Source organism: Polypterus senegalus, chromosome 1, assembly GCF_016835505.1.
Source record: "Polypterus senegalus isolate Bchr_013 chromosome 1, ASM1683550v1, whole genome shotgun sequence".
Taxonomy (NCBI): domain Eukaryota; kingdom Metazoa; phylum Chordata; class Cladistia; order Polypteriformes; family Polypteridae; genus Polypterus; species Polypterus senegalus.
Window position 1 is genome coordinate 334,231,043 of NC_053154.1, and position 12,234 is coordinate 334,243,276.

At 47.5% G+C, this 12,234-nt stretch overlaps 1 protein-coding gene across 5 annotated transcripts in view; it reads right to left on the reverse strand.

The window, feature by feature from the left end:
• Positions 1 to 4,987: 4,987 nt before the first annotated feature.
• LOC120516813 (protein inscuteable homolog) overlaps positions 4,988 to 12,234 on the reverse strand; it is a 232,787-nt gene continuing 225,540 nt past the window's right edge. For all 5 annotated transcript variants that reach the window (XM_039738779.1, XM_039738787.1, XM_039738773.1 and 2 more), the window contains exons 12-13: positions 8,463 to 8,539; positions 4,988 to 5,266 (exon numbers count right to left, since the gene is read on the reverse strand). In XM_039738779.1, coding sequence (XP_039594713.1) covers positions 5,138 to 5,266; positions 8,463 to 8,539 — 206 coding nt within the window. In that variant the 3' untranslated portion in view covers positions 4,988 to 5,137. The remainder of the gene's footprint in view (positions 5,267 to 8,462; positions 8,540 to 12,234) is intronic.

Sequence of the window (12,234 nt, forward strand, 5' to 3'; positions counted from 1 at the left end):
CACAACTGGCAGCTCCGTCACTGGTGCCCCATTCTCTTCAGACATGACAGCAGGGTCACACTGAGCACACGTGGCAGACGTGACAGAGTCTGGAGACACCGTGGTGAATATCATGCAGCCCACAACATCGTCCATCTTGACCAGTGTGCCAGTGGGTCAGTGGTGGTCTGAGGTGTCATATCATTGGGGGTCCACATGCTAGACTGTGGTACCCTGACTGCTGTTAGGTACCAGGATGAAGCCATTGTCAGACCTTATGTTGGTTCAGTGGGTTCCTCCTGATGCAGGATGATGCCTAACCCTAACCCTAACCCTCATGTGGCCAGAGTGTGTAGGCAGTTCCTGGATGGCATTGATGCCACTGACTGGCTGGCACATCCCCCTAGACTGGGACGTTATGTATCAGTGCACCTGCTGCCACCAAGTAGCATCACCAAGGTGTGGGAGGAGATCCCCTAGGTCACCAGGAGCATGTGCAGATGTTGTCGGGGGTCCATACAGGCACGTGGGGGGCACACACACTACTGAGTGACATGAGGAGTTGCTGTGATGAGAGTCACTCAAGCTGGCTCAGCCTGGGATTTCCATTTTTGATGTTTGGTGTGATGTTGAGTCGGCCGTCGGTGGGCTGGTGATGTTGGTGCCCTCTGACTGTCGTTCTCAATGAATTACCCAGGATTACTCAGTGAAGATTTTCCACTTGAATATTTCATTCCCTGTGGTGGGCTGGCACCCTGCCCGGGGTTTGTTTCCTGCCTTGCACCCCGTGTTGGCTGGGATTGGCTCCAGCAGAAGCGGGTTGAATAATGGATGGATGGATGGACATTTCATTCCTCAAAATCTGATGTCTGATTTAAGTGTTTCCTTCATTTTTTTGAGCAGTTTAATTAACAAAAGTAACAGGAGCAGTGAACAAAAAGAGGAGACGGAACAAGGACTTGAAGCCCTCGCCAGCGGAGGGACCCTGGCAGAGTCATAACCTTTATCAGTTGGTAAGTGGAATGGAGCATTTCCAGTTGTTTTGGAGACCTTTTGAAATCCTTCCCTGGACTCTAGAACCTTCTTTCTGAAGGCTTCGGGGTCAGGGCCATCTTAAGAGCATTATAGACCCCCCCACCCCGGGCAAAGCAGTGCACCAACACAACCACTCAGCAAGTCACAGCATACATAGATTAGCATGGGACCCCTATGCTCGTGGGACCCTTGGGCAACTGCCCAGCATGCCCACTGAGGTAAGATGGCCCTGCTCAGGGGGCTCTTTTGGTCTTGGCTTGTGGGGCACACACTTCAGGCCAAACCAGATGTCCGAGTTAGGTTTGTGAGGACTGTGTCAGGCGGGGTCTTCTTTCTTCTCTCGCCAGACAGAAGACCCCCACTTCAGTTAAAAGACACACAGAATGCCCAGGCTTGGAGTTTGCAAAAAAAAAAAGCCTTGCAGATTATAAGAGACAAGATTCCCTGGACTGATGAAACCAAGACTGGCATCAAGTCTGGAGGAAAGCAAACCCCCCCATCAGTGGTGTGAATTATTGTGGTGGCAGCAACATCAGGGAATGGGAGACGAGACAAAAAGACTGAAGGAGAGCTGAAGAGAGCAAACTCACTCAGATGGGACCAGAGGTTCACAAAGCAAAGGCAACACAGGAATCACTTGGGGACAACTCCGGGAATGTCCTTGAGTAGCCCACCTAGAGCCTTGTGGCCGGGGCAGGGACTGGGAGACTATGTGGAGTTGAGCGAAAGCTGAAGTTGAATGGAGCCAAGCACAGAGACATCCTTAAGGAAAACCTCCTGCAGAGCATTCTGGGCCTCAGACAATGACCTTAAGCACAAAGTGATGCCAAGGCAGGAGTGGAGGGTGAGGGTCAATGTCCCCGAGTGTCCCTGCTAGAGTCAAGATATGAACATCTCTGGGGAGACCCGACAACAGCTGTCCACTGAGGGTCTCCATCCAGCCTGACTGAGCTTGAGAAGAATGGCAGACGATCCCCAAATCCTGGTGTGAGAAGCTTGTGGCTTCAGTCCCAGGAAGACTCCAGACAGGAATGGCTGCCCAAGGGGCTTCAATCTAATTACCGAGTGAAGGGTCCGAACACTTGAGTCACTGACATGTTTCGGTTATTTCATTTTTGATAAATTTGTAAAAAAGTTCTTTTTTCGCTTTGTCATTCTGGGCTATCGAGTGTTGTGAAACAAGTGAAGGGTCTGAAGACCCTCTGAAGGCGACGTAAGTCTTGAAACAGCACCGATGAAACCTCACATTGGACCACCACGGGCAGTTTTTGGTCTCTGGGCTGCAGAAATGACAGACTGTGGCAACGCTAGAAAAAAAAAGTCCAGAGGAGAGCAACTGGGCTGATTCAGGACCAGGGCCATCTTAATGAATGGGCACAACGGGCACTGGTGTGGGGGCATAGGGGCCCATGATGTTTCTGCTTTGTTTTTAAAACAGGGGCTGCTGTGCACTACTTTGGCGGGGGGCCTATGATGCTGGTAAGATGGCCCTGTTCAGGACCACGGAGAGCAACTGAGGACATTTGGTTTAAGCAAACAGAGACTAAGAGGTGACAGACCGAGATGTTTAAAATCACACCTGTTACTCGTGAACGTTTCAAACTATAAGGGAAGATTCTTCTTAATGAATACGGTGCACTGGCGAGGCCTCATCTGCAGTACTGGGGCAGTTTTGGTCTCCATTTTATAAACAAAAAGACACATCAGCACCAGAGAAAGTCCTGACGGGAGCAGCTGGGCTGATTTAGGACCACGGAGAGCATCTGAGGAACACCTGAAGGAGACGAGTCAACGGAGATCAACAGGTGACCTGACTGAAGGGCGTAACATTATGACGGGTGTCAGCCCACTGGAGCCCACCTCTTACTTTTTATGAAATGAATTCTTCAACAAGAACGCGGGGACAAAGATGGACTCTTGTTTGGGGCAAACCTTACATGGGCATTACAGAGATTTTCACGTGGAAATGAATGACCAAGGAGTACTAGGACTTTGGGAGCCTTCGAAAGTCAGCTGAAGAAATTAGGTGGCATTTTTGGGGCAAATGTCACATTCTTGTCACAATTGTTCTAATATTCACTGTCACTCCCTCATGCTGACAAGACAGGTGACCGTAATGTGGCCTCAATGTCATCAGTGGCACTATTGTGGCTCAGAGGTTAGCGCCGTCACTGTCTCACCAGAGCCCGAGTGCCAATCCCAGCCTGGGCACCACCTATGTGGCGTTTGAGTCTCCCCCACTTGCTCTTGTGGGTCTCCTACTACATGTCAAAGGACTTTGTGTGTGAGTGAGTAAGTGTGTAAATGTGTGTGTGTCTGTATGCATGTGTGTGTATATGGGTGTGTGTGTCAGAGTGAGTATGTGTGTGTGTGTTTGGTAAAAATCCAAAAGACTATGTGTGTGTGTGAGTGAGTGTGAGTGTGAATGTGTGTGTCTGTATGTGTGTGTGTGTGAGTGCATATGTGTGTGAGTGTGTGTCTATTAGGATAACTGGTGGCCACAGAAAGCAAGTGATATTTTTGCAAAAGTCTGGTGTGTAAAAAGTCTGGTGTGGCAGAGTGAAAACACACTCACACAAACACACACAGACACAGACGCACACACATTCACACACACATTTACACACACACACATATTCACACACACAGACACACACATGCACACTCGCACTCACTCACACACATTCACACACACACTCACACTCACACTCACTCACACACACAGACACACACATTCACACACACATTCACACTCACACTCACTCACACACATGCACACACATGCACACACACACATTCACACACACAGACACACACATCTTCAGAGTAAGTAACGGGTTTCAATAACTGTGAGAAGTGATGTCTAATTACTGTGAGAAGTGATGTCTAATTACTGTAAGAAACTGGGAAGGAGAAATACAGTAAATGGGGGTCCTCCAGTAACTAATCCTGAGACCCCCTGCATCAGCTGGTCACCTGTTGGCTCTCGTTGTTTGGCTGCTGGTTAAGGACTGAGAATTGTGAAGAGCAAGAAAGGCTTGAAGAAGAGTCCATAACTGTCAGCAGGCCAGAATGAAAGAAGCTCCTGCAGGACACCCCTGGTCAGAATCCACTGGCGACTCTGCACCCCCGATGGACCCTCAATGGACCCCTGATGGACGCGGCGGGTGCTGATTGGACATGAAGACTGGGCCTCTGAAAACAGCAAGCGTTTTAAAGCCATCGGTCACAAGTGTCAGTCCTTCTGTCACCAGGGCAGATTTCTCCTGCCCCCCATAACCCCCAACCTTTCTCCTTCCGTACGCCATGCCTGTGATTGCTCAGCCACCTGGGTGGGTTCTCAAGGATTAAATCCCATTGGTGTCCACACCATTAGTCACGAACGACGAAGAGGGCTCAAAGAGAATCAAGTGGCGTCATAAGGGACCAGTAGGTGGCGCACTTCTCTTATTGCCCCTGCTTGGTGTCACGAGGCCCCCAGTGAGCTCCGTTGTCTTCTTTCTTTTTGGCTGTTTAGATGCTGTGACATCCTGTGAGCTCTGCAGGTGGCACCATTCAGAGATGGACAGCGAGGCTGATGTGCAAGGCATGGCATGAGGGCAGATGCAGTGACCGGAAGTGTCCACGTCTTGAAAGTCAGACATGGCCCTGCTCTCTTGGGCTTCATGCCCACTGGTGTCCTTGAGGCTGGTCTGACAGTAACGAGAAAACTGGTGAGAACTGAAGGAAGGAAAAGAAAAGGGAAGGACCCGACGAAGAAGACTCAAAAACAGAGCACCCATCAAAGTGCCCACTAAACAGGGAGATGTTGGTCATGTGGGACTGGAGACAGCAGCCTGGCATTCCTTGGCAATACATCTGCCGGTTGTCTTCACTTCAGAATAGAGAAACAGGGCAGCCAAGGCAGGCCTCAGCCTGCTTCAACACTTTATGTAGGAGGTGCCCACCTGGCACAGAGGAAAATAAAGCAGCCTGCCCTCACCCGGCCATGTTTATTCAAACATCACCTATGTGGAGGTGTTGCCTCCATGACAAAGCGGTAAATGTGGCTGAATTAGGTCTTTGGTGTCTAATAGAGTAGAGGTCGCCCACCAGCTGGCGAGAGTTCTGGGGCACACTGTCACTACACAAAACTCTCTTCCATGTTGGAGCAGAGCAGGAAGGAATCCACCAGCCTGGGCTTAATCAGCTGCTGAAAATCCGAGTCTTGGATGCGCTCAGGACAGCTGGCTGCAAGTCTCCGAAGGGCGGCCTGAGGAAGATGAAAAGCAGTCAGTGACAATGGCAGGGCAAGAAGAGAGGGCACAGCGACGAGACACAAGGAACCTGCGAGACGAGGTGAAAGGGTCCTGCATGACAAGATGAGAAGGAACAGTGACAAGACACAAGGAACCTGCCGGACAACACAAGAGGGTACAGTGATGAGACACGAGGGGCCTGCAAGACAAGATGAGAGGGTACAGTGACAAGAAGCAACTGACTTGTATGAAAAGAGACGAGATAACAGGGACCTGCACAAAAATGAAAGAAGAGCAATGAGATGCAAGGGACTTGCACGAGATGATAAGAAGGAATAGTGACAAGACACAAGGAACCTGCGTGACAACACAAGAGGGTACAGTGACGAGACACGAGGGGCCTGCCAGATGAGAGGGAACAGTGATGAGACACAAGGGATCTCTGCATAACAAGATGAAAGGATACGGTGACAAGAAACAAGGGACCTGAAAGACCTGTTGAGAAGGTTCATCGATGAGACGCAAGGGACCTGCATGACAAGATGAGAGGGTACAGAGACAAGACATAAGGGACCTACACAAATATTAAAGATGGAACAGCAGTGACAAACAAGGCACTTGCACAAGAAGATGAGAGGGAACAGTGACAAGACACAAAGAACCATCATGACAAGACAAGAGGGTACAGTGACGAGACACGAGGAGCCTGCAAGACGAGGTGAGAGGGTACAGTGACAAGATACAATGGACTTGCATGAAAAGACAAGAGGGTACGAGATGAGATAATAGGGACCTGCAGAAACATAAAAGAATAGCAATGAGATACAAGGGACTTTGCACAAGAAGATAAGAAGGAACAGTGACAAGACACGAGGAAAAATGATGAGACATAATGGACCTGCATGACAAGATGAGAGGGTACAGTGACAAGAAACAAGGGACCTGCACTTAAATAAAACATGAAACAGCAATGACAAACAAGGGACTTGCACAAGAAGATGAGAAGGGGCAGTGACAAGACATGAAGAACCTGCATGACAACACATGAGGGTACCGTGACAAGACACAAGGGGCCTGCCAGATGAGAGGGAACAGTGATGAGACACAAGGGGCCTGCAAAACGAGATAAAAAGGGAACAGTGATGAGACACAAAAAGACGATAGGATGCAGTGACAAGAAACAAGGGACCTGAAAGACAAGTTGAGAAGGTACATCGATGAGATACAAGGGACCTGCATGACAAGATGAGAGGGGACAGTGACAAGAAACAAGGGACCTGCACATAAATAAAACATGGAACAGCAATGACAAACAAGGGACTTGCACAAGAAGATGAAAAGGAACAGTGACAAGACACGAGGAACCTGCAAGATGAGAGGGAACAGTGGTGAGACACAAGGGATCTCTGCATAACAAGATGAAAGGATACGGTGACAAGAAACAAGTGACCTGAAAGACAAGTTGAGAAGGTACATCGATGAGATACAAGGGACCTGCATGACAAGACAAGAGGGAACAGTGACAAGATACAATGGGCCTGCATGAAAAGAGAAGAGGGAACAGAGATGAGATATAAGGGACCTACAGGACAAGATGAGAGGGAACAGTGATGAGACACAAAGGATCTCTGCATAACAAGATGAAAGGATACGGTGACAAGAAACAAGGGACCTGAAAGACCTGTTGAGAAGGTTCATCGATGAGACGCAAGGGACCTGCATGACAAGATGAGAGGGTACAGAGACAAGACATAAGGGACCTACACAAATATTAAAGATGGAACAGCAGTGACAAACAAGGCACTTGCACAAGAAGATGAGAGGGAACAGTGACAAGACACAAAGAACCATCATGACAAGACAAGAGGGTACAGTGACGAGACACGAGGAGCCTGCAAGACGAGGTGAGAGGGTACAGTGACAAGATACAATGGACTTGCATGAAAAGACAAGAGGGTACGAGATGAGATAATAGGGACCTGCAGAAACATAAAAGAATAGCAATGAGATACAAGGGACTTTGCACAAGAAGATAAGAAGGAACACGAGACATGAGGAAAAATGATGAGACATAATGGACCTGCATGACAAGATGAGAGGGTACAGTGACAAGAAACAAGGGACCTGCACATAAGTAAAACATGGAACAGCAATGACAAACAAGGGACTTGCACAAGAAGATGAGAAGGAGCAGTGAAAAGACATGAAGAACCTGCATGACAACACATGAGGGTACCGTGATGAGACACAAGGGGCCTGCAAAACGAGAAAAAAAGGGAACAGTGATGAGACACAAAAAGACGATAGGATGCAGTGACAAGAAACAAGGGACCTGAAAGACAAGTTGAGACAGTACATCGAAGAGACACAAGGGACCTGCACAAAAATAAAGAATGGAACAGCAATGACAAACAAGGGACTTGCACAAGAAGATGAAAAGGAACAGTGACAAGACACGAGGAACCTGCAAGATGAGAGGGAACAGTGATGAGACACAAGGGATATCTGCACAACAAGATGAAAGGATACGGTGACAAGAAACAAGTGACCTGAAAGACAAGTTGAGAAGGTACATCGATGAGATACAAGTGACCTGAAAGACAAGTTGAGAAGGTACATCGATGAGATACAATGGGCCTGCATGAAAAGAGAAGAGGGAACAGAGATGAGATATAAGGGACCTACAGGACAAGATGAGAGGGAACAGCAATGAAACACAATAGACCTGCATGGCAAGACAAGAGAACACAGAAAGGAGGAGGCAGCATGACAACAAAAGAGGGTACAGTGATGAGACAAAAGGGACCTGCACAACAAGATAAGATTGCACAGTGACAAGATACAATGGAGTTGCATGAAAAGACAAAAGGGTGCAGAGATGACATACAAGAGACCTGCATGATGAGACGACAGGGAACAGCAAAGGACATGGACAACAAGACAAGCGGATACAGTGACAAGATACAAGGGACCTGCATGAAAAGAAACGATGGAACAGCCATGGGACACAAGGGTCCTGCAAGACAAGATGACACAAGGAACCTGCAGAACAACACAAGAGGGTAAAGTTAGGAGAGGGACCTGAACGACAAGACAAGACAAGAGAGTACAGTGATGGGATACAAGGGACCTGCACAAGTAGGCAGCAATAGACATCGGTCTGTTCTTCATGACAAGGAGGGGGTCACAGCCACCCCAAGAGGTACCTACCAGACAGGCCACCAAAACAGAGTCGCTGTTGTTCCTCTCGGCCGGCGAGCGGCAGAGCTCTATTAGCCGTGGGATACCTGAAAGGCAGATGAGAGCAGCATAAAGACACCCACCCACACAACACACAAGATGACCAATGAAGATCGATTTCTCAATTTTATATCACATTGAAGTCAACAGTAACAGTTATGACATGGCGTCTTTCATTTGTGCGCAGAGTTTTTCAGTCTCTTCAGAAATGCACACACACACACACACACACACACGCACACACTGGGAGCAGCAGCAGGAAGAGCATTCCGGACCTGCTGATCAACAGGATATGGCGCCCTCTAGTGGCTAACCTGCGGCGACATCACTGACCGTGACACTTGAACACTCCACTCTTTGATTTCCTTTGTCCCCGCGTAGTTTATTATGATGGCTCATTTGCGCTGGAGTGTGGTCAGTTTGTGTTTCCAGAACTGGTTTATTCAGTAAAAATTCACCGCGCTGGGATGTCGTTAGCGTACGCCTGAATGACCTGATGTGGATTCTCTAACAATAGTGATGAGACATTTTGCTATCGTTTGCTGTTGTCCAGCAGTGGTCTCCACAGACGGCCATTCTTTCTATCAGAAGCTTTGTTATGTCCGCACCCCGAATAAAGCATGACATTTGAAGGGTTTCATCGCTACAAACTACACGGAGTAAGTAACACTCGTCTTTTTGGGGGGTATTCCTTTAACATGTAAGCCAGTGCTTCTCAAACTCTGTGCTGGCACCCCCTGTGGCTGCGGGCTTTTATATTGACACATATTTTTAGGAAGTCACTGAGCACTGGAGAGATTCTGAAGGACTGGAAAATGGCAAATATCATCCCATTATATAAAAAGGGTGACAGGGCAGATCCAAGCAACTATAGGCCAGTAAGCTTAGCATGCATCACAGGAAAATTAATGGAAGGAATTATTAAGGATAAGATTGAGCAACACATGGCAAGGACAGGAGTTATTAGGAACAGTCAGTGTGGGTTCAGAAGAGGGAGGTCGTGTTTTACTAACAGGCTGGAATTCTATGAGGAGGCAACAAAAGGATCTGATCAGAGTGGAGCAGATGATGTTATTGATGTGGACTTTCAGAAAGCATTTGATAAGGTGCCACGTGAGAGGGTGGGCATCAAGTTAAAAGAAGTGGGAGTTCAGGGTGATGTTTTTAGATGGGTGCAGAATTGGCTCAGATACAGGAAGCAGAGGGTGATGGTGTGAGGAACCTCATCAGAACTGGCTGATGTTAAGAGTAGTGACCAGCAGGGGTCAGTGCTGGGGCCGCTGCTATTTTTAATATATTGTGAGCTGGAGGGCTGATCGCACCCCAAGAAGATACAGACGGCCCTGGGAAAACCACAACCCCTGAAACACAGGCTACCCTCACATTGCTCCTTACCTCCTCACTTGCGCTATAACGCGTAATACAAACCTCGCGCGATACTCCGCTAACTTGAAACCTTGTGCAGCGCCTGTCAGTTTTGGAATTGATTGTTTGCTTTTCTCTCTCTCTCTGACATTCTCTGCTCCTAGCAGAACTGTCATCTGACTTGTCATGGAGCATGTTTAAGCTTTTGAAAAAGAAACAAATGTTTGTTTGCAGTGTTTGAATAAAATTCCTGTTTTCTACAACCACCTCTGTCTCTGTGCAAATCTGTGACCCAAGCGTGACAAGATATAAATGATTTAGATAGGAATATAAGTAACAAGCTGGTGAAGTTGGCAGATGATACCAAGATAGGTGGATTAGCAGATAATTTGGAATCCGTTATATCATCACAGAAGGACTTGGATAGCAGACAGGCTTGGGCAGATTTGTGGCAGATGAAGTTTAATGTCAGTAAATGTAAAGAATTACACATAGGAAGTAAAAATATTAGGTTTGAATACACAATGGGCGGTCGGAAAATCGAGAGTACACCTATAAGAAGGATTTAGGAGTCATAGTGGACTCCAAGCTATCAACTTCCCAACAGTGTTGAGAAGCCATTAAGAAGGCTAACAGAATGTCAGGTTATATAGCGCCTTGATGTGTGCAGTACAAGTCACTGGAGGTTCTGCCCAGACTTTATAACACACTGGTGAGGCCTCATCTGGAGTCCTGGGTGCAGTTTGGGCCTCCAGGCTACAAAAAGGACATAACAGCACAAGAGAAGGTCCAGAGATGAGCGACCAGGCTGATTCAGGGCTACAGGGGATGAGTTATGAGGGAAGATTAAAAGAGCTGAGCCTTTACAGTTGAAGCAAAAGAAGATTAAGAGGAGACCTGAGTGACGTGTATAAAATGATGAAGTCAATTAGTGCAGTGGACCGAGACGGTGATTTTAAAATGAGTTCATCAAGAACACGGGGACACAGTTGGAAACTTAAGGGGAAATTTCACACAAAATATTACAAAGTTTTTCTTTACACAAAGAACGAGAGACACTTGGAATAAGCGACCAAGTAGCGTGATAGACGGTAAGACGTTAGGGACTTTCAAAACTCGACTTGATGTTATTTTGGAAGAATGAAGTGGACAGGACTGGCGAGCTTTGCTGGTCTGAATGGCCTGTTCTCGTCCAGATTGTTCTAATGTTCTACATTGACCTCTGTGGAGGATGGCCGGCTGTTTATCCTGGCCAATACCCCCAATAACGCCAGGTGGAGCCCTCCTTGCAGCATGGAGGTCCCCAGAAGACCAGCAGGGCATCACGGACAATGGAGTTTTTATGCACCAACCTGCTGGATGCCATGGGGGCCACGAGAGGGAGCTGCAGGGAGGACCGAAGAGTTCTTCGTGCCCTATGACCCGGAAGTTCGTCATAGGTAGAGCGACGGGCTTCTGGGGTGAGAAAAGGACTATTTACCCTGACCCGGAAGGAATAAGGACTTGTGGACTGTTGGGCAGGAACACCTCCGGGTCAGGGAGTATAAAAGGATCATGGGAACTCCCAGACAATGAGCTGAGTTGGGAGGCAGGGTGGCTAAGCGTCTGGGAGTGGAGGATTGGTTATTTGTGATTGTTTATTGAGAATTGTGGAGAGGAGCGTGCTTTGTGCACATTATTATTATAATAAATAATAATTGGATTTTATCTGGTGTCTGACGTGTGGTCTGAGGGTACAAGGGTGCGCGCAAACCCTAATCTGTCACACCTCTAAAATGCAGAAACTGTCAACCATAGCTTACTTCATTAGGCTAGGACTGTGATTCTCATTGAGTTTTGGACCTAGGACCACAAAGTCAAAGATGTGAAAGACCACCTATGATCAACAGCCACACACTACCATAAATGCCCCATTACAATGATCATATTTTGTTTCCTACCCATGTGAAAAATACTGTGACCACCTGAGATGAAAAGAAGAAGAGTTGGCACACAGACTCAAATAGCAGGCTATTGTTTATTGTTGAAGCACCTCCTTAATTTAGGTGCCAGTGTTACGCCCCTACTGTTATGCCCCAAGAAAGACACCAAAAGCCCGGCACAAACACAAGTCTTTCAAACTCACACTGCTCATCGCTCTCTTTCTATGGTACTGCTACTCTATGAGCTACAATGTTGGCTCCATTTTGTTGTTTTTTGGTTTTACCCACAGTTCTCTGCCTCTCACCTGGAGTCTTCTCTCAAGTCTGGGTGGTATATGCTTCCTCAATTTGAATTTCTTGCCTACGAGGTGCTCGACCCTGCCCACCTGGAAGTGAAGTCTGCAATACAAGCTCAAACTTTCCTGGGTTTCACATTTCCAAGTCCCAGATTTTAG